This window comes from Cydia splendana, chromosome 8 (genome assembly GCF_910591565.1).
Source record: "Cydia splendana chromosome 8, ilCydSple1.2, whole genome shotgun sequence".
NCBI lineage: Eukaryota > Metazoa > Arthropoda > Insecta > Lepidoptera > Tortricidae > Cydia > Cydia splendana.
This window is the reverse complement of record NC_085967.1, coordinates 10,824,632-10,848,028: the sequence shown is the minus strand read 5'-3', so window position 1 is coordinate 10,848,028 and position 23,397 is coordinate 10,824,632. Positions and strand designations below refer to the sequence as shown.

Below are 23,397 nucleotides of genomic sequence, written 5' to 3'. Positions count from 1 at the left end.
CCAAAAATAAATAAATTACCTAAAGCCAATCAACTAATTTTAGTGCCAAAAGAACACAATAGTAATTCTATAAATTTACAATCAGGTCAAAGGTCAATTTAAGGTAAATAAATAGACGCTGGGTCCGTCACAATGCCACACATTGTGTAGGTATCTAAAGTAAATGCTGAAAAAAATACAAAGTACCAATCAGTGACGATGCGTGAAACCTTGCACTCCCACTGCGCTACTTTATATATGACTTGTTCCTAATAGTGAAAACATACACATACGAACATAGTAACCAAATCCGTAAAATGGACGGCCAAGCGATGGCGTCAATATCGGACAGTTACCCAGATAGAGATGAGTTTTAATTAAGTGTAATAAAAAGGCACGTTAGTGGGAAATTTATACGGTGTACGTATAAAAACGTAAGGACCAGACGTGATCTTGATTGCACCAAATTGCAGTTTGCCTAGTTGAGGTTGAAACTAACAAAATCAAACAAACCTTGTAAATTGAGGTTGCAGATCGAGCCTCTATATTTGCAAGAGTACATATATATTATCAAAGAGTTATTTACTTAAGTCGTTGTTTAATTATCGTACAGGTACTAAGTACCAAGTATGAACTAAAACCCAAAATGGCCTAGGGTTTTATTAAAGCAACGGAATAATAATAAAGTAAATGTTCATGGTAATGAAATTCCATTGGTTCCTTGTAAAATATACATAATTAGAGTTAAACAATATATGCCACCATCAAAATGAACATACACAGGTGCTAGTTTTGCTCTATAATATATCTGTAAGTAATTGAACCTAAGGGAAGCAAAATGTCTATAAAAAAAAATATTAATGTGACTGTAACCATGGTCAAATTAAGGCTGTGTATATTGTAGTCAAGGGCTACTGTAGACTATAGTCAAGGCTAAAATCAACTTCCAATTGTAAGCAGGGATTAAAGTTGTTTTCATAACATAAATAATATCATTCATTGTATAAGTAACATTAAGTTGCTAGATTAACAGTAGGTCGGTATACCATACTTGAATATAATTGAGGTCAATACTGTATTCAGCAAGTATTATAATTAAAAAACGGTAATAAAATAATGTATCCAATGCAATTTATAATAATAACGGTCAAATATGTAGGTACCTACATCATTTTACCCGAGTAATAGAAATCTATTTGTATAGATCATGGTTTGCGTAAATAACATACCAGTACACAAGTAAAACTAAATAGGTTGTGATATCTGGCATGACTTTTTACCTTACTTAACATTGGACCATTTACGTATATTATAAATTGCATTATATCTATATATTATACTATATTACCTATCAAACAGCCAAGTAAAACTGAGGAAATCAGTTGTTGCCAATAAATAATGTACATGTACGAGATGTTATTGGAAAGCGACCTGTATGTTACAATTTTATTGGAAATTCACGAAATAGGTATTAATTGTGTGAAACATGTATATAGCTTGAACGCTAATGAAAATACCTAGAAAAGTGTAAGCATCCAAAGAAAATATGTATCAATTAAGGTTAAACTCGTAAGATATTTAAACCTCGAGTTATTATCATTTTGAATAAAAGAAAGCAGACTCAAAATTCAAAACTGAAAAAAGGAGAAGGAGAGAGACTGATATTGTAAAAGTAAAACCATAATTGTATTAAAACACTTTATTACGCTAAACAAGTACATAACAATAAGAGAATAGAATAAATGTGTACAAAGGCGAACTCATCCCTTTAAAGAATCTCTTCCAGCTGACCGCTAAGCAACTGAGAGAGATACTAGGAATAGTGTAAATATTCCAAGGTTATATTGTTAAATAATGTTTATTGTTGAACTGTTGAGAAATGAATATATCCACACCTCGCCGAGTTTCTTCCGCCGGTTCTTCTCGGGTCTGAGGTTAACGCTGTTTTCCGAACCGGTGGTAGTATGTCGGAATTAGAATCTAAATTAACCTAGCAGTTATAAGATAAACAGATGTGAGATGACTGAACTATTGTTGCATGGCTAACGCAAAAAATAAATTAAATAAATCATTATAAAAAGGAAGAGATGTGACGTTTATACAATAAAAGTGCAATGCGAACTACCTGCAAGTCGACATTCTGTTGTCAACTGTCATGGCGTACAGGCGGGTCGCGGAGCACACCTGACTGACCAACTGAGTTTTATTTATCACCTTGTAATACAACAGAACCTAGACGGCACACCACCAATCAGACCAATCATAGTGTCGCATTGCGTATGTTTTGTCCCTCACGGAGGCACGCGTATACCACTTCTATAGGATCCTACCTTCTATGGTTTGGTGTTTCAGGTGTTTGTGACAAACACCAAGCATGTGGAGGCGGCACTGGGCTTGTCGTTTGGATTTGGTTTTTCGTTTGGATACCTACATCGCGAACACACGTTTGTCGAACACCCTTTAATTTGTACAAAAACCGACACCGACGCAGATCACTAGCAATCAAATCATAAAACAAATTGCGTATGTTTTGTCCCTCACGGAGGCACGCGTATACCACTTCTATAGGATCCTACCTTCTATGGTTTGGTGTTTCAGGTGTTTGTGACAAACACCAAGCATCTGTGGCCTATTTTATAAAGCTACAAGTTACAATTTACAAGCGGAAGTCTCTTTCTAACCCTATGTGTTAGAACGAGACTTCCGCTTGTAAATTGTAACTTGTAGCTTTATAAAATAGGCCACTGGAGGCGGCACTAGGCTTGTCGTTTGGATTTGGTTTTTGGTTTGGATACCTACATCGCGAACACACGTTTGTCGAACACCCTTTAATTTGTACAAAAACCGACACCGACGCAGATCACTAGCAATCAAATCATAAAACAAAGCAGACTTGTTACCTACACCAGTTTATGACCTACACTACACCTATCCACACGTATTCGTGTCGTGTTTGTTGCTTGGTGTTCGCTGTTTCCAGTTTTTGGCCAAGCATGTGTAGGGCAGGGATGCCGTGTTTGGGTTGGGTGATTGTGGTCGGTGTTTGGCACATTTTTTTGACAGTAGAAAGAGGCGCGACATTCGCTTGGGGCGCGAAAAAACGGAAATGGCTTGCCAAACTATAAATTGCGATACTGGACAGTATCAAAAGGTCACTCAGGTCACTCTTGATTGTGCAAGAAAAGTGAGTCAACTTCTGGTACACACCAATTTTGCGATTTTTCCAAAATTAAATACCTAATGCAGAAAAAATCCAAATACATGTTTTTTAAGGTCCATGTCCGTATCTCAAAAGGAAAAAACGGAACCCTTATAGGATCACTCGTGCGTCTGTCTGTCTGTCCGCCTATTTTCTCGGAAACTACTGGACCAAATAAGTTGAAATTTGGTACACATATGTAAATTAGTGACCCAAAGATGGACATGTTTTTTTATAATTTTAAAGTACATATTAGGTTCGAAGTTATTTAAGAAAATAGCCAAAAAATGATCATCCCCCCCTTTATCTCCGAAACTACTGGGTCTAAAATTTTGAAAAAAAAAATACACAAAATAGTTCTTTACCTATAGATGACAGGAAAACCTATTAGAAATGTGCAGTCAAGCGTGAGTCGGACTTATGTAGCCAAAAAATGACCATCCTCCCCCCTTTATCTCCGTAACTACTGGGTCTAAAATTTTGAAAAAAAATACACAAAATAGTTCTTTACCTATAGATGACAGGAAAACCTATTAGAAATGTGCAGTCAAGCGTGAGTCGGACTTATGTACGGAACCCTAGAAACGCGAGTCCGACTCGCACTTGGCCGGTTTTTTTTTATCTTAACGCCCTTTTCTCGAAATCATCTTCGAATTCAGAAAATATGAAATGTCGTGTTAATATAAAACTACGTTTAGTTTGTCTACAGAGATATTTATTATGTTACGATTTTACAAGTCATTCAGCAGCAATTTTCCTTTCGGTTCTCCTACGAGTTGGTCGTCGGCGTACACAAGTTGACCCCTTACATACGTTTGTGTCACTTTTCCTCGTAACACTCTATTCATGTATGGGCTGATCTGTAAAAAAAAAACATACGAAACGTTAGGTACTCAACGAAGTCGTGCAATTCTAGCACAGATTAATAAATAGTTACTACGTAACAGATACCTCATTCCCAAACAAAAGCACAAATACCTACGCTATAATAGCCTACAGAACCTTAATAATAAGGCTCCGTTCGCACGGCAGCTTTTTCAACGCGCGTTAAAAAAGCGTTTGAATGACGCAAATGGATAACCTTGTATGTATTCACACGAAGGCGGTTTTTAAGCGCGGCGCTTTTTTATCGAGCACTGTTCGATTTTCGGCGTTGAGCGTTGGCGTCAAATTTAATAGAGCATACGGATCTCCGTGTATCTGTTCTCACAAGCGTTAAAAAAGCGCCGGCGCTGCTGTCAGTTGGCTGTCAAGTGTCAATTTTTGGTGTCAATCGTCAAGATTATTATTATTTTCACCTTAAAAATGTCAACTTATGCTTACAAATTCCTGAAATATTTAAGCTATATTCAAATAATACGTCGTAATAGCAAATAAAGTATGGCTTTGCTGAGATGCGTACGTGACAGTACGACTCACAAGTGATTTTTAAGCGTTCGTATGAACACAAATATTGGAAACGGTAAAAAAGTGCCAACGTCGGGTTTTAACGCAACGCTTTTTAAGCTGTCGTGCGAATGGGGCCTAATACCTGCTGCTCAGGACAAGAAGAAATGTACCATAATTACGCGCACAAAGAGTCGAGACTGTGTTGTCCGCCGTTCGAGTCACGTGCCAACGCGTCATCGTAAGAATGCGCTAGGGTTGTAGCTACCCTACCTATGATGATTATTGTAATAAAACGAATGTTGCGAATCAAATATGTTTTAGTTTTAATATAATGATTTATAATTTTTTCACTTCTCGGAATTCTCTGTTATTAAAATTTTATAAGTAGTTGAAAATATCCTAAATCGCGTAAATAATTTTAATAAATATTCAGGAGCAAAGCAACGGACAATCAACGGTTTTTAAAAGTTGTAATACGGTGCTACCAGGCCGATTAATTATTACGTCGTCAAAATTATTTAAAAATACTTTTTCTAACCCTTCAATATAATTATTAAACTTTCAGGTGGGACCTTTAGCCCGCCATAAAAAGATGATTTTTTATTATAGCCTTTTCCTTTGTTTTTTTGACTTTTTCACCCATCTCATCATCATCATCATCATCTCAGCCATAAGACGTCCACTGCTGAACATAGGCCTCCCCCTTGGACCTCCATACGTGCCGGTTGGAAGCGACCCGCATCCAGCGTCTTCCGGCGACCTTAACAAGATCGTCTGTCCATCTTGTGGGTGGACGTCCTACGCTGCGCTTGCTAGTCCGTGGTCTCCACTCGAGCACTTTTCGACCCCATCGGCCATCTTCTCTGCGTGCAATGTGGCCTGCCCATTGCCACTTCAGCTTGCTAATCCGGTGGGCTATGTCGGTGACTTTAGTTCGTCTACGGATCTCCTCATTTCTGATTCGATCACGTAGAGAAACTCCGAGCATAGCCCTCTCCATAGCTCGTTGAGCGACTTTAAGTTTTGAGATGAGGCCGATAGTGAAAGACCACGTTTCGGAGCCGTAAGTCATCACTGGTAACACACATTGATTAAAGACTTTCGTCTTGAGGCACTGAGGTATGTCGGACGAAAAGACATTACGTAGAACACTGGCTTACACTGGCTTACACTGCCGAAACTAACATGTGTACAGTTAGACGGTTACAAATTAATATCATGTTATTGTAGGACTAATAAATTACACGGGGGGTCATGTTTATACGCGCGTGATGGTATAAAATGCGTTGAAAATACTGACTTGATGCAACTATCCATAGAACAATATTGTGAAATCTCGGCTATAGACCTTATTGATTATGGTATAACGATACTCTGTATATATAGAACTAACCTTGTCAGTATAAATGATTTCCTTGTGGTGTTCGAGCGGGTGCTTGACAAAATAAATGACCTGGACCTACATTGCATCTTAATTGGGGATTTTAATGTAAATTGCCTAGGCGATAGTAATGCGAACCTTAAACAATGGGTCGATTTACTTTGTACACACGGATTTGTTAATGAGGTAAATTTTTACACGCGCATAACTGACAATACAGCAACATGCTTGGACCATTTGTATTCAAACTTATCAGCAGGCTCTGTCAATGTTAGCCCAGTAACAACTAATTTAAGCGACCACCTTGCAATCAGAGCGGAAGTGCGATTACGAAACAGTAAAATGGTAAACAACATCCATACATATTGTAGGCATTTCTCCGACTGCAACCAGGTAACCTTTGCTGATGCTATTCTTAGTGTTGACTGGATGGAAATAGTTGCAAAAAACACCAATGCTGAAGAACTAACTACAGCCATTTTAAATATAATAGTGAATAAATATGAAGTTAGTTTCCCCCTTAGAAAACGAAATATTAAGAATACAACGGAGTCGTGGATTACAACGGAAGTGAAATTGTACAAATCATTGTTATTTGACATGATAGAAATAAGAGATAGGCAGCCCAATAATGAACTAATTGATGACATTATAACGAATATGCGACTACACTATAACAACTTGGTAAGAAATAGCAAAGCTAGTCACTACAATAAATTAATAAAATCCAGCGATAATGTATCTAAAACTTTGTGGTCAGTAATAAGCAAGGAACGTGGAAAAAACATCAGTCCTGTGTTAGATGTCGCAGATATTATTTTAGATGATGATGGATCGGAGTTCCCCAGCAAGAAAGACGCCATGAATGCGATTAATTGTAGGTTTTTGAGCGCTGCAACGACGTGCGGGGCGCCGGGCGCCGATGTTGCGTGCGCGCTGCGCGAATTGCGTGACGTTCGACCAGCAGCAACAAGAACCCTCTCTCTTCAGCCATTTACTGCTGATGAAGTGCATCGTCTTATAACAACAACAATACCACCAAAAGCTTCAAAGGATGTGTATGGCATAAGCATGAAGTTATTAAGACTAGCCCCAATCCCGCTTGCGTTTGCTATGGCACAACTTTTCAACCGCTGCATAGAGGAGGGCATTATGCCCCCTTTGCTCAAGACTAGCAAAGTTGCTCCGATTTTCAAAGGCAAAGGTAAGAGAGAAAATATGGATGGATACCGGCCTATTTCTATAATCCCAGCGGTATCGAAGGTTCTTGAGAGTGGCCTGAGTAGCCGCCTCTCCAACTTCCTGGTCGCTACGAATGCGCTATCTGAACGTCAGTATGCGTACCGTACAGGGCATTCGATGACTTCTCTAACTCGGGAACTAATCCGCCGTACCATGGCTGCCAGGGAAGGTCAACAGCAAGTCGCAATCTTGTGCTGTGACCTTTCCAAGGCCTTTGATGTTGCAGACCATGCTGTGATAGCGGCAAAGCTGCAGCATTACGGCATTCACGGCTCAACGCTGTCTCTATTCACTAGCCTACTCAGAAATAGATCCCAAATTGTAGTAGGTGACGGCGGAAAGATAAGATCGGATCCTTTGGAAGCGACGATGGGTGTTGCGCAGGGATCATCTGTATCAAATATCCTCTTTTCCCTACTCCTCAACGACCTACCCGAGTCGATTCAGGCGGCCGAAACTCTAATGTACGCCGATGACGTTGCCGCGATCGTTACAGCGCCTACCACTGACGGTTTAGAGCAAGGACTGAACATCGCGGCAGCACAGCTGTCTCGGTGGTTTGCATTGAACGGGCTAGCCTTAAACCTAAAAAAGACGCACTTCATGCACTTCAATTTGTCGGGTCGCAGTACGAGGCCACTGAGAGTCCAAATTGATGGAAAAATGCTTGACCAAACCACCTCCACCACCTTCTTAGGATTCCAAATCGATCAGGGCTTAAAGTGGGATCTGCACGTTGACAGGTTGTGTGGCAAATTAGGAAGTGCATGCTTCGCTTTGGGTCGTGTTGCGAAGATAGTGGCTCCAGAGGTTGCACGAACCTGTTATTTCGCTACTGTACACTCACTGATACAGTATGGTGCAGAGCTATGGGGTCTCTGTGCGCAATGGGAAAGAGTATTTCGCCTGCAGAAACGTGCCGTCAGGACCATTGCGAGAGTGCCAGCTGACACCCCTGCCAAAGAGCTTTTTAAAAAACTCGGCATTCTTACACTGCCTGCAATAGTAATCATGCAGGTAGCGATATACGTGAGAGGAAACCTAGACACTTATAAAACGAAAGAGATGGGGTCAAATTACAATACGCGTAATGCTAGGAAACTTGTAGGGATTAGTAGGAAATTAAAGAAGTCAAATAAATTAACTCATGTAATGGGACCTACTGTCTATAATAAACTGCCACAAAACGTTATTGACGCACCAAGTTTGTGCAACTTTAAGCACCGTTTAAAGAACTGGCTCGTCGATCACCCGTTCTACACCTACGGGGAGTTCATGATACATAGAGGGTCAGTGCGTATCTGAGCCGCATTGTAGTCAGTAACAAACTGTTATTTATTAAATGTATAATATTAATTTTACCTCATTTGACATTAAATATTTCTGTTGACTAATTTAAAATTGTAATTTTTAATCTTAGAACCGTATCACATTTACTCTTATATTAATTTTAAATGTAATTGTTGACTTTTGTTTTTATACTATTTTTATACTATTTTAAATTTTGATCTCAACATTATTTAGACATGTAAATCGGCTTTGTTTTTAATATTAATTGTAATTTTAATATTGATCTTAATTTTATATTTTCAATCTTTATTCTTGATCTCAATTTAATTTTAAACTTTTTCTAATTGTAATTCGACATGTGAGTAAGTTTTGTTTTAATTTTCGATTATAATTGTACATATAATTTTAAGTTTAATTTTAATTTTTGATCTCAATTTTAACTGTATAATTCTAATTTTATTTGACATGTAAATTGGCTTTATGAATAAATGAGTATGAGTATGAGTATGAGTAGTTTCCCGAACGCTGCCCAACCGAGTTGGATTCGGCGGTTGACCTCTTTCTCGAAGTTGGACCTACCTAATTGGACTACTTGTCCTAGGTAGATGTACGAGTCAACAACTTCGAGTACCGAGTTCCCAACAGAGACTGGGATGGGCACAACATTGGCATTTGACATAAGTTTCGTCTTGTCCATGTTCATTTTCAAGCCCACCCGTTGTGAAACTCGGTTGAGGTCATCGAGCATCATGCTGAGTTCCTCCATCGACTTTGCCATGACTACGATATCGTCGGCAAACCGAAGGTGAGTGATGTATTCGCCGTTGATGTTGATGCCAAGTCCTTCCCATTCCAGGAGCTTGAAGGCGTCTTCCATTACGGCAGTAAACAGTTTCGGAGAGATAACGTCTCCCTGCCTTACGCCTCTTCGCAATGGAATCGCCCTCGTGCTCTGCTCCTGTACTCGGACCGACATGGTGGCGTTACTATACAAACACTTCAACACTTCGATGTACCGATAGTCAATATGGCATCGCTGAAGAGACTCAAGCACCGCCCATGTTTCCACCGAATCGAAGGCTTTCTCATAGTCCACAAACGCTAAGCATAATGGCAAGTTATACTCTTCGGTCTTCTGTATAACTTGCCGCAGCGTATGGATGTGGTCTATGGTACTATAGCCTTTTCGGAAACCGGCTTGTTCGGGAGGCTGGAAGTCATCAAGTCTGTGTTCGAGACGGTTCGTGATGACCCTTGAAAACAGCTTATAGACATGGCTCAGAAGCGTGATGGGTCTGTAGTTCTTCAATAGGTTGTTATCACCTTTTTTGAAGAACAGCACCACCTCGCCTCTATTCCATGTTTCAGGCGTTATGCCCTCGGACAAGACGGAATTAAAGAGCTTCTGGAGGACTTTAAGTACCGGTGTTCCACCCGCTCTCAGAAGCTCTGAAGTGATTCCGTCTTTGCCCGGCGCCTTGTTGTTCTTAAGCTGCTTCAGGGCCATCCTAATCTCGTACAGACTGATGTCCGGGATATCTTCGGTATAATGTCGGGACAGCTTGGCTCTTGGATCTCCTACCAAGCTGTCAACGGGCTTTGCGATCGAAGTGTATAACTGTCCATAGAACCTCTCGATCTCACCTAAAACCTCCGCTTTGCTCGACGCTATGCTGCCATCTTCCCGTTTCAGCTTTGTCAGCTGGCTTTGCCCAATAGACTTGTCCTTTGCGAACACTTTGGAGCCTTGGTTTCGCTCAATAGTCTCTTTAATACGGTTAGTATTAAAGAGACGCAGATCATGTCGCAAGGACTTAGATATACGTCTATTGAGCTGCCTATATGACTCCGCGTCATCGGGAGACTGCAACTGTAGCGAGCGTCGTTCAGCCATGAGGTTTAAGGTTTGCTCGGTCAATTTCTGAGGTCTATCTTTACGGCGGGGTCTAAAAAACTTAGACCCTACTGTGTGGACAGTTTCCACTAGCCCGTCGTTGATTTCGTCCACTGAAGCCAAGTTCTCTAGGCAAGCAAAGCGGTTAGAGAGCTCGAGTTGAAAGCTTTCGGGGTTTTGAACATGGGCTCGAGTAGGTCGGAGCGTAGACTTCATCAGGCTGGACCTTTCAAGTTTAATATTGATATTCAGTGTGCCTCTTACGATTCGGTGATCACTACCGGTCTTTACCCTGTTGATCACAGAGACATCACTGAATATCCGTTTCTTGTCGGTCATGATGAAGTCTATCTCGTTTCTCGTGGAACCGTCAGGACTCATCCAGGTCCATTTCCTGTGAGGCGGCTTCTGGAAGAAAGAGTTCACCATGAAGAGTTCCTCTCTCTCCAGAAAGTCGGCCAGCCTCTGACCCCTAGGGTTCCGTTGCCCATACCCAAATTGCCCCACTCTCAACTCATCCCCGCTTCTCTTGCCCAACTTTACGTTGAAGTCCCCCATAACAACAGTAAAGTAGGTTTTAGAAGTATGTATGGCCCTACTTACGTCCTCATACATAGCTTCTACTTCATCATCGGAGTGTGACGAGGTCGGTGCGTATACCTGAATGACCTTCAGCGAATATCTTTTGGATATTCTGAGTATTAGGTATACCACCCTGCTCGACACACTGTCGATGGTTATTATGTTGTTTACGAGGGACTTGTGAACGAGAAACCCGACACCACCTTGGGACTGTTGGTCGCCGTCCCGGTGGTAGAGCAAGTTACCAGACTTCAGGGTTGTCGTGTCCTCCCCCTCTCTACGGACTTCGCACAACCCTACAATGTCCCAGTGTAACCTGCTCAGTTCCTCTTCCAGCTCGCAGATCTTTTCGTCAGTCCTCATAGTGCGTATGTTGTGTGTTACCAGGGCCAGTCGTCGTCGGGGCGGGTAGCCGGATCTTTGCCGGAGATTCTTAGCACCCCTGACCCCGCTAATGCCCTGACCGCTACCATAGCCAGAGCACCGGGGGTCGCCGGAACCTCGGGGCCGTGGTTCTATTGTGCTCATCATGATGGGGGGTGAATGCCATAATCGCCACGCTTGGCAGGCGGGTTGGCGATCGCAGTCGAGTACACCGAATTTGAGGGACGCTGCTGCCCGTCCACCGGTGGTCTTGGACGTAGTTTAAGGACATACCCGGGTCCATTTCACCCATCTACTGCACAATAATTACGTGGTTTCGGCATTTCGAAGCATAAGCGCGGGAAACGCGCGGTGTAATGCGGTGCGGCCGCTGAGGCGGGCGTTCGGCGGCCCTCTGTGGGTTGTATCGTCGACGATACGCCGAGCGGTAGGCATATAGCGCGTGGCCTTGAGCGTGTGACGGAGGCCTGATTCTAGGTACATTAAATATGTACTTAATAGGGAGTTAGGGGTCAAAATCATGGAAGTAAGGTGTTATGAATACAATTTGTAAAGACATACCTAACGAATAACGAAATAACGAATCGAATATAACGTTGCATCTTGCGAGAAAAAAATGAGATTAATTTTAACAAATTTATTTCACGATGACTGAAACAATTTAACTTCAACAAGAAATATATAGCCAGTTTTAATTTCTTTTGTAATTACAGACATTGATGTGCATTTGTTTGACTCGGCGCACAATAAGTTTCATGGTTTCAATGCCATATCGTCAAAGTCAAGCGTTGCGTGAAATGAATACCTACTTTATTCTTGTAAAGAATGATCTCAGGCGTGACGATGAATGCAGCGTTCGGATCGAAGAAGATGAGGTCGGCGTCGAGGCCGGGCTGGAGCGCTCCCTTGCGCTCCTGCAGGCCGGCGAGACGCGCGGGGCCCGAGGACAGATAGCGGGAGACCGTTGATAGACCAAAGCCTCGCGCAGACGCCTCCGTCCAGAATAAGGGCAGATCTGTAAGGAAATATTTTTTATTAAAGGCCTCCTAACCTAGTCGGTAGTAACCCTGCCTACTAAGCTAGAGGTTTCGGGTTCGAATCCTGGGAAGGTGTAACTCCCGCCCCTTCTTACTTAACTAACTTACCCATAGTATAAACACCCCCTTTAGATTTACCCTTAAAATATGGCCATGTGATCGTCTAGCTAGTAGTTAGGACCCCTCGAAGTGAACCGCGGTAACCTCAAATTCTTTAATGAGTATCAGCTAAATTTTGGACTCTGACTCTATTTATTATTACCTAGATTTTGAGGACAGATATTTATGGTAATAAAATAAGTATTTATGCAAGTAAGAAATAATTTAAAGAAAAATGAAATACAAAAATAGAAAATTATTAGAATTTATTAGTGCAATGTAAATGATGGTGTAAAATTTACTATAATGTATTTAAGTATTGCAGCATATATGATGATATAAAATATATAAAAATGTTGTTGGTAAAATCCTGCCACACCTATTAAGTTCCCGGGATAATATAGAGGCAGCACTCCTGAGATAAGCTCAATTACTCCCTAGCTTTTAAGGATAATTATATTTAACTATCATCTTCTAAACGAAGTGTGATTCACTCACACATGCCACCTCCACACTCGATGCAGGTCTGGGAACTCCTAGTCCGATTGGCAAGTATTAATCGGAACACCTACCCTACTAGGTTAGCCAGAAGAGCTTTGACCAACACTTCGTAACCTAAACGCACCTAGATGATGATGAAAAGAAGTGTCAAAGTATCCATCAATCATCATAATTACTTATCTTTTTTATATTCAAAAGCTAGGGATGCTAATCCCATAGTCCCATTCCCCAAAGCTGATAATCTAGACAGAATTCCTAGTTCTCTAGATGTATAAACGAAGCACCGAGTTTATTTGTTAACTATTATGTTTAGTAGAGGTCGAAATTGAGTATTCACTCAATAAATGCTTTGTACTGCTCTTGCCTGACAAAGGTTCCCTAAAGCAAACCGTTCTTCAATCCCAGAATAGTCTGCATTCCTAAATCCAGATTGATAATTAAGAGATCATGTTGTAAATACCTGATTTTATTACTCAGTACCTCGTTCCTACACCAGACAACCAGAAATGAAAAGTAGAAATAAAATTTTATAGAAGCATTAATTCTTTCCCCATATAAATTAGAAATTAGGAAGATTTAGGCAGTTGAACCTTTACCTTTTAAACACGCATATTTTAGGATAAAGAAACCATATTTTTAAACCCTTAAAGAGAAATATATATCAACCATATCAATTGTATAGATCAGAACTAAAAAAGAACCCTAATAAACAATAAAATGAGTGTGTGATTCTACCCTAACTCTACCCATTGTCCCTAATTTAGTATATTCAAAGCATAGTTCGTTCTTACCATCGACCTAATGCTTTGTAATATACGCAAGTGTAGTCCCTACGAGAGGCTGTAAAGTTCGGCAGGCGAGACCGATAAGGCAACCTATAGGCCAGTGTATTTGACTCCCTCCTTATCGCCCGCGGGCATGGTGGATAAGAATAAGTCGCCCTATTCCGTGTATATAAGTGGATCAGTACCCTAGCACACACACGCACTAATGACGAGGGAAACTCTGCCACAACAAAGACTAAGTGTAATATCAGTCACGACAGAAGTTTGTCCCCGCAACCAGCACTAGCATGAACCGGAGCATCGAAATATATAAATAAATTTAATAGGAGACCTAGTCTCAATTACTGTCGACTTCAGTGGGCCCAGATTACTCCGGATGACGCGCACGTGACGTCCCCACATCCATCTAAACAGCTGGGCCTTGAGACTAGTGAGATAATTCGTCTCTTATGTTGATATAAAAGAGACGCCAAGTCCTCTCAAACTTGGAGCAATAGACTCCTAACCATCCAATCCTTTGGCACCGTTAGGCGGAGTGAATGCTTAGCTGGACAAACTGTCAGTCCAAACAATGATCTGGCTTTTAAAATATCAAAAATACCCCATAGAAAAACACTAATGTAACTAAGTTATTACACAATTAAATTAACTAAACAAATAAGTGAAATTCCCTTAAACACCGTTATCTATATTTAACGTTACGAGAATTTCTTCCCGTAAAACCAAACACAGACACAATTCCAAGCCCCGGCCATGCATTGACATTGTCCCTGCATAACATGACGGCACTTAGAACACACAGCGTAGAGAAAACTTCACAATAACTAAAAACCCACACATGGTAGTAAAGAATCTCCACAACAGTCTAAACTTAGCGTTACGACGATTAAAATCCCCGCAAAACCAAGCACAGACACAAATTCTAAGTTTAAATTCACTAGGATAATTCCAAGTAAAAAACAAACACAGAAACAGTCGCGGAGAAACTTCACCTCCCCGCACTACGTTACACCCGAAAACCAGAGTCACTGCTAGCCCGGTCGAAGAATGAATGAATCTCCCAACGCTCCGCACCGGCCTTTTATACCTTTTACTATGGCGACTGAATGGCGACATAACGGCGACTGAGCGGCGACTGAGTGGCGACTGAGTGGCGACTGAGTGGCGACTGAATGGCGACTGAATGGCGACTGAGCGGCGACTGAGTGGCGACTGAGCGGCGACTGAATAGCGACTGAATGGCGACTGAATGGCGACTGAGTGGCGACTGAATGGCGACTGAATGGCGACTGAGTGGCGACTGAATGGCGACATAACGGCGACTGAATGGCGACTGAACGGCGACTGAATGGCGACATAACGGCGACTGAATGGCGACTGAGAGGCGACTGAATCAAAACAAAGATACTGGCGACTGAGTGGCGACTGAGCGGCGACTGAATGGCGACTGAATGGCGACTGAACGGCGACTGAATGGCGACATAACGGCGACTGAATGGCGACTGAACGGCGACTGAATGGCGACATAACGGCGACTGAATGGCGACTGAGTGGCGACTGAATCAAAACAAAGATACTGGCGACTGAGTGGCGACTGAATGGCGACTGAATGGCGACTGAGCGGCGACTGAATGGCGACTGAGCGGCGACTGAGTGGCGACTGAATCAAAACAAAGATACTGGCGACTGAGTGGCGACTGAATGGCGACTGAATGGCGACTGAATGGCGACTGAATGGCGACTGAGTGGCGACTGAGTGGCGACAGAATGGCGACATAACGGCGACTGAATGGCGACTGAACGGCGACTGAACGGCGACTGAATGGCGACTGAATGGCGACTGAGTGGCGACTGAATGGCGACTGAATGGCGACTGAGTGGCGACTGAATGGCGACATAACGGCGACTGAATGGCGACTGAATGGCGACATAACGGCGACTGAATGGCGACATAACGGCGACTGAATGGCGACTTAGTGGCGACTGAGTGGCGACTGAATGGCGACATAATAGCGACATAACGGCGACATAACGGCGACATAACGGCGACATAACGGCGACATAACGGCGACATAATGGCATAACCACTATTCCAAAAGTACCAGGATGCCAGAATTGCAGAAGAGGTCGTTTGCCTCGGGCGGGTAACCGACAACTGGTGTCTTATTGAGACAAACGTTTACCAAAAGTACCAGGATACCAGAACTGAGGAAGATGTCATTAACCTCGTGGCGTGTAACAAGGTTCGATTCAAGAAGAAAGATCATAAGTTACAGGTTGTTTACTGAACCATATGTCCTAAATATTAACGTTCATTATTGCTTACTTCAGAGTATAAATCATGTCCTTTTTACTCACGCAGTTTAGAGAAAGACGGAGCTATTTTTAATGACATCTACGCACACATTCATAGGCAATAGTCGAGTAGTCAGTTGGAGTAGACTAAATTACGATAAAAGGGAACGTTCGAAAACTCATCGCGTACGAATTTGTAAGCATTATTTTACTTTGAGATATTTTTAGTTTACTTCTGAAAAACGTTCCTGTATTGAAGTTTTTTATGTTTATTAGTATCTAATATATTATTTAAGACATCCAGAATTTAGAGAATTAATTATTTTAATATTTTTATTTATCTTATGAATTTTTAGATTGTATGTTTCGAAATTGTACTAGAGCATCAGCGTAACGGAACGTTGAGCTGTCTTCATCAGTTTTATTGTCAACGTCAATACCAATTTGTTGTTGATTATTTCCTGAGGGTTTATTTTGTTTATTTCTAAGTTAAAATAGAGAATAAAAAAAAAGAAAGACACGTGATAAGTATTATGGATTACCATGGAATTGCTTCAAGTTTCAATTGTTAGAATATTCGATGGAATCATTAATGAAATATGCGACTGAAGACGTCTTTAGTTTTACAAGGTATTTCCTTTTATTTTCTGTGTTTCAATGAAAAATGTGGTTAATACTAGGCAATAGGCATACGACTAGTCACAGTTCGCCCCCGATTTAAGTGTTTTATGAATTACTACAGTAATTTGTAAAAGACTTCAATCTACTCTAGATTAGTCGGATATATCCCCCCTTTTCTAAACGTGTAGTGTGTGTCTCAATACTAAGTGACCGCTAATGACTCAGCTCTGAAATTAGTTCATCAGAATTCCGTCAATGAACCATGACAACTTTTTCCCCAGTCACCTCGCTCCACCAAAGATATTAGGTTGTGAATCTAATAGGCTACTAATTAACCCGTCCTTGCCAGCTCAACCCGGCCGCGTCGAGTATTACTCTTGTCTCTACCCGAATTGCGCCGTACACTTCCGTAGAAGAGCATCTGATGAGACAGCAAAAACTCCCAAGCGAAACGGAGAGACCTTTAATTTTTATAAGTACGAAGCTTTCAAGTTCCATCGCCAAAATTCGAACCAATTTCATTGCCTTATCACCCTCAACCACGTTTTCTTGGCGCGTGTCTCATACTTGAATAAAATATACCGACCTTTAAGTTTGTTTGGGTGTGTATTTTTTTTTATATAAACAAACTTAAAATTGACATAAATAAATACCCCAATATGGTATGATAAAGATATTTTTGTTTGAAAAAAAAAAATATATTAAACAAAATATTTGCTTATAATTATTATACCTCATATTGAAAGCAACATAATATATCTAATTAACCTCTTGAAAAGAGCTTCGTCCTTTTAGACGCTCACGGCCCTTAAAATATGTCGAGTGTCAGATATATCTCACCCAATATGAGTGTGTGGGTTTCGTAAGGGTCTTATTACCTTGTGTAGTACTAGCCATAAAAACCTACCCTTTTGAATGGGTCGAAATTTTAACCTACCGATAAGATTTTTCTGGCTAGTTGTGTATCCCCGTCCCTCCCCAGTTTGTTCCCCTGCAAATACCGACAAATCTAGTTTGATTACCCTCCAGCTTTTGTCTATCTGTATCAATCCAATCTTTCCAATAAAAGTACATACATCCACTTGACATCCGTCATCTCATATCATACATCTCTTTCATAAATCACCACAGACTCATAACTATAAACACTCAATGCACACACATTTTCATTCCTCCTCTATTACACTTTCACACTGATATCTACAGACAGCCAACGCATCGATTAGTAATCAAAACGAGAAAAAAAATATATTTATTGTCTCATAAATCATAATCATTTGAAAAGGAAGAAAAAAAAAACATACTCATTTTGTCCTAGCCTCACACTATCCCAACATTTATGTAGATGATTCCCAGATGATTTTAAAATCCCTCAATTTTCCAACTAATTATTTTATTTTGTTTATTTATTTTTTATTTAGTAATTACTAGTTAAACGTACTTTGACTAAGTATTAGAATCAAATGATACGCACATAAAGAAAAATCTGCACTTTTGTTGTTAGATTTTATGATAACGCTTCGCGATTAATTTCTATATAATACCTATCTTTCGCTCTCTTACTGTCGTTCAACGCGCAGCATCGACAACCTACTATGCAATAAACCACCGCGGAAGTATACAGACAAAGAAGAGTCGAACTTGAAACGTGCTTAACCATTCCGCTGCCAAACCATGGCAGTTCACACGGCTGCTTGTAACATCTAACTATTGCTCATAACCGTACATTGTATAGCCTTTAAACGACCTTAATCTCACTACCCCAAAACCCAGGCACAGCCACGAATATATAAAAAACTGACCTAAAGCGATTATGCGATTAATACATTTAAAACCATAATGAAAGACTCTACTTGTACGTTGTTTTTATATAATTAGCCCATTGGCCAGCCAAAATAATGCAAACATGCTCACAAATAAATAAAAATAAATTTTATAAGACATTTATAATGATGATTTCTATGAATGATGATGATGATAAATCAAAAATTATAGTAGCGACGAATCATAAAGTATAGTAACATAAATGCTGCAAAACATATTTAAATAATTTTTTAAATTTTTATAAAATTATTATCTGTTTTAATGCATTTTTACCAGCCTATTTACATTATAAAACACACACCGTTTGACTTAACGTACCTATAAAAAAAATCCAAATCATAATATTATTAGCCATGTTATTCAAATTACTATTGTGAGATGTACTAACTCGTTTATGCACTGTTAGTGTTAGTGCTTAAAAATGGAGGCCTAGGCACCCTAAAACATGCCGCGCGAGTGATTAAAAATACGTGAGTGAACATCTAGGTATTTTAAGAACTAAGTACCCAGGTGCTCCTAATACAAATACAACTGCATTGGAAGGGTTAGGTAGGTAATGAATCCATCTTTGATATAAAGAGTAAGTAGGTAAGTTTTTATCTAAACATTGTGCAACAATTCGTTTGTGTAAATAATTTTAAAAAAAAAATAGCCTACTGAACATAAGTTTATTCATAACTCCAGTTTATTTTATAACGCTACTCGTAGATACATATCCAAAATAAATTTTATTTATGCATAGTTTTTAAGAATTTTGTAAACAAACAGACCACAGGACTAAAATAAATAAAATAAAATAAAGTTCTAAAGGGATCCTAAATATATTAATAACCTTGCAAACCAATTTAATAAACTTAAAACCAATTATATAAAAAAACTAAACAACAAAAAAAAATATAATTTCGCGCCAGGATTCGAACCCAGTCCTTCTTCAAATATTCTTCATACATTTGTCCACCTTGAGATCCACTAGACCACGGGTGAGTTACAAGTTGCGACAAATTTAACAATGGCTTTCATAATAAAGTGTTTTATTTTTCAAGTGTTTTACGCACAAAATGATTAACAGAAAAGAATTTTATTTATAACAGGTAACCCATAAAATATAACGCAAATATCTACGCATGTACCTACGAACAAATTATTATGGAATTTCCTGAAAACGTGTTACTAACTGAATCATCAAATATTGAAAAGCTTGAAAGACCCTAATGTAAATTTAGCATTATTTTATACAATGTAAACAAGCGATAATGCGTTTTATATATGTACATACTAACATATCCTAAAAATTGTTAAAATAGGCTTGTCAAATTTTTCTACTCACGTGTTTATTTGTTGAATGCACATTTCTTGCAGATGTACACTATTTTCACTACTTTTTCATTCACTATTACACCTCACTGATGCACACAATAATGATCATTATAATATAAACTTACTACACGACTTTTTTTTCGCAATTGAAAACCACATGATTTTCGTACCTACTTTGTTTACAAAATGCACTCATACACCTTATGTTTCTTGTGATTGCAAAATGAGAATAATGGGCACTTGTGCATTCCCTAAAGATCTGTTTATTTCTTTCGCCACTGTCCTTGACCTGTGCAATCACCTCGACTTCTATCATACTTGCGAAGAGAGGTTCCTTTGAGTGTGTTATTTGTGTTCCATCGTTGAGTGTCAATGATTGTTTACATTACACCTGGTTTTCTCCTTGTCCGCCTATATCCCGAACCTTTATTGAAGCAATAGTATTTCTTCGTTGAGCTTACTGACGCGTAGGTAAACCATGCTTGAAGCATTGATTGCAGTGATGGGTTTTAGTCTGGTTTATAAGATATTTTCTTCCTGTATTCTCGAATGAGTCCTGGTTGCCTGGTCCAACAGTTGTAGCAAGTCTTCGTTGTCATATTCAGCAATCGCCACAAATTTCGACGTAGTTGTCGTAATTGTTTGGCAACTTTTTGCTCAAATACATCACTTTGAAAGGCGCGTAGAATTGCAAAATTCACTAAATGTCGTCACACGCGCACATAAATAATCACAAATTGGACTCATTTTCACATACTTCGAACCAAACAATACTATACTTTCTCACAAAATAATAAATTATTCGCAAAATTGTTCCTTGTTTATTTTGCGCATTCAACGTCCGACCGGTCCAACCGAATTGTCAAAATTTGACGTAAACATGAAGGCTATAGATGGATTTTGAGACTATTAACGACATCTATATTTCATGATAAAAAAAAAATCAGAAAGAGAAGGAGATAATGTTTAGAATTGATTTTATTTCAATAATCCCAGAGTGGTCATAATTACTTTATTTCTTTGTCTAAGGATTAATCTGTATCAATCTGTGTTTATAAAGAAACAATTAGTATTATTACTATTAATTATCGTCAATATTAAATGAAATCGATCGTGTGAACAAGTTTTTACGCATAGACAAATACTAATAACCAATTTACAATCGCGTACAAGACAAGCGGTGAGACGAGCCGCGAAACGAGACACGGAACGAGAGTGTAAACGGATGCGCGTGTGTCCATGCAATGCGACAAAATCAAAAACATGTCCTAATACTCCTGGCAACATACTAAGCACAACCCACTCAATTTGGTCGGGTTCTTAGTACGACCTGTTAAGCAACAATTCCGATAGATGGCGTGAATAACTGGTTTTGAAACACTATTCGAGACTGAATTATAAACGTTTGACAGTGAAACATGAGTGAAACGAAATTTTGTCTTTGGCAAATTTTGACTGCTGTCATTTCAGATCCGCCATTATGCTTATTTTTTGAAACATTTATCCTTAATACAAGTAAACTAATCGTGATGTTAATAATTAAAATTACCTCAGTTACCGGCGACATTTTGATCAAATACCTAAACATCGGACAATCGCTCAAAACATGCTCAGAACAAAATTGGAACGCCATTTTGAATACAAGCCATTGCCTTTGTTCCACAATGATTTCCTACAGTAAAATACCACGACGCAAGCTTTACCCGATGTAGCGAGTAAGGATTGCCTCCAAGAATGCCCTAATGGTTTCCAAAATATAGCCCCTTGAAGAATTTACTATAAAACGAATGAAGTGAAAGTTCTGTTTCGTCGCCGCATGGCTGACCTTTTCTCAGCTTGCGTCTTCTATTTTTCTGTGAACCTAGTGTCCATAACTATGACCTAGTGTTTGAACTATCTAGTACAAAGGATGTGTAATAAGTCTAGCTGTCGATAGTGCGAATGGAATGGACTTAAATGTGGAAACTGTTGCTTTGAGCAAGGTAAGATTTTATTCTTTTTCCTTCATTAAACAAGTTGCTCCTATTTAAAAACTGTTTCGCTTATTAGAATATCAATCAGTGGAAAATAATTGATCACAAATTGACCTATCTATCAATAAATCTGCTTTTTATTCGGTCCTATTCAATACAGACAAACATTAAAGCTTTCCTAGTTTTCGTATGGTTCTGCTTGTGATGACCTAATGTAGTGAGTTGCTTTATTTTTATTTTTTGTTCAGCAACACATTTCTTTCTGAAAATTTGAAAGTGATCAAAGTAAAAATCAGTATTAAAGGAAAGACATGTCGATTTTTGATTTTATGCTGTCTGTCCAATGTAATATCTGTTCTTCACTACATGTTTTCTACTGCAATAAGATTTACAAAGTATATTTGATTTTTCAGCAAGCTGACAACTTTATTAGAATGAAGCCCGGTATACATATATTGTTATTGAAAGAAAAGAAGTTGAAATTTTGCTGTGAAGACTCCCTTGCTATTTTCGATGAATCAAAACAACTGTGAAACGTAAGTATGATATTTCTACTATTAGACATTTACTCACTAGTTTGACCCTACTGTTTATGGAATTTGAAAAATGTTTTCGCTCTAAAAAGATGACCCGGCTCAATTTTTTTTCGGAAATATTAACTTTTTGAATTTAGAAGAGCGAAATATATTAAAAATATAATTATATGATAATGTCAACTAAAAATAAACAAGATTTCTTGCATGGTAATGAAAATTTGTTAATAAATATGTATTTTCTTTACAAAAGGATCCCGCAGTCTTCCGGTAAATTTGATACAATATGTGGGCCTAACCCCAGTCCTGTCATAAATATGCCTCTTTTTGCAATACATCTTACAATATATGCTGTTATTTTTCAGCAACCGAAACCCAATACCTAGTTGTCAGTGAGCGGAGCAAATTTCCATTGATGCCCTCATGGGTTCTTCCGAGCCTTTCAACAGTCCCCTAGTAAGTATAACACCCATGCTACTAAAAAGCTACTGTAACATATACATATGTACCTAGAAAAACAAACTTCTAAATTTTTCATCGCTCTCAAAAATAAAATAAAAATTGATTTTATTTTTATCTTGACTGTAAAGACCCTACTTGTACTAAATAATAAACACTTTTAATGAGACTTATAAATAGGTTCTCTTATATATACCCTACTTTAGCTAACTTTTATACTTTATCAATTTCAGAGTTCCCGGAGAAATGGCATTGCTCCGCAGTAACAATATGCCTGCCTTCAATGTACATGTATAGACTGTCTCCAGTCATGACGGGTATTTTATTTCATTATATAAATACCAAACTTATCATAAGCTATAAAAACTCTTAACTTATGTCTCACTCTAATATTTCAAAATAATGAGCGAAGAGGTTCCGGATGAAAGATCAGAGATATGAAAACTGCCATTAACCTTACATCCTATTATGATTTTGTTGACTAAGTAACTTAATCTAGCTTATTTGTGACCTCACTTTATGGAAATGTGCCCTGTAAGGCAAAGATTCTCAAACTTTTTTGGATTTTGAAGAATTTAAGTACTGTCTAGTCTACTTTTGTGAAACCTAATAT

General features: G+C 39.1%; 1 protein-coding gene across 1 annotated transcript in view; it reads right to left on the bottom strand.

The window, feature by feature from the left end:
- Nucleotides 1-3,906: 3,906 nt before the first annotated feature.
- The window catches only part of LOC134792839 (allantoinase-like), a 32,443-nt gene continuing 12,952 nt past the window's right edge, over nucleotides 3,907-23,397 (bottom strand). The window contains exons 8-9 of the mRNA XM_063764242.1: nucleotides 12,150-12,355; nucleotides 3,907-4,038 (exon numbers count right to left, since the gene is read on the bottom strand). Coding sequence (XP_063620312.1) covers nucleotides 3,910-4,038; nucleotides 12,150-12,355 — 335 coding nt within the window. The 3' untranslated portion in view covers nucleotides 3,907-3,909. The remainder of the gene's footprint in view (nucleotides 4,039-12,149; nucleotides 12,356-23,397) is intronic.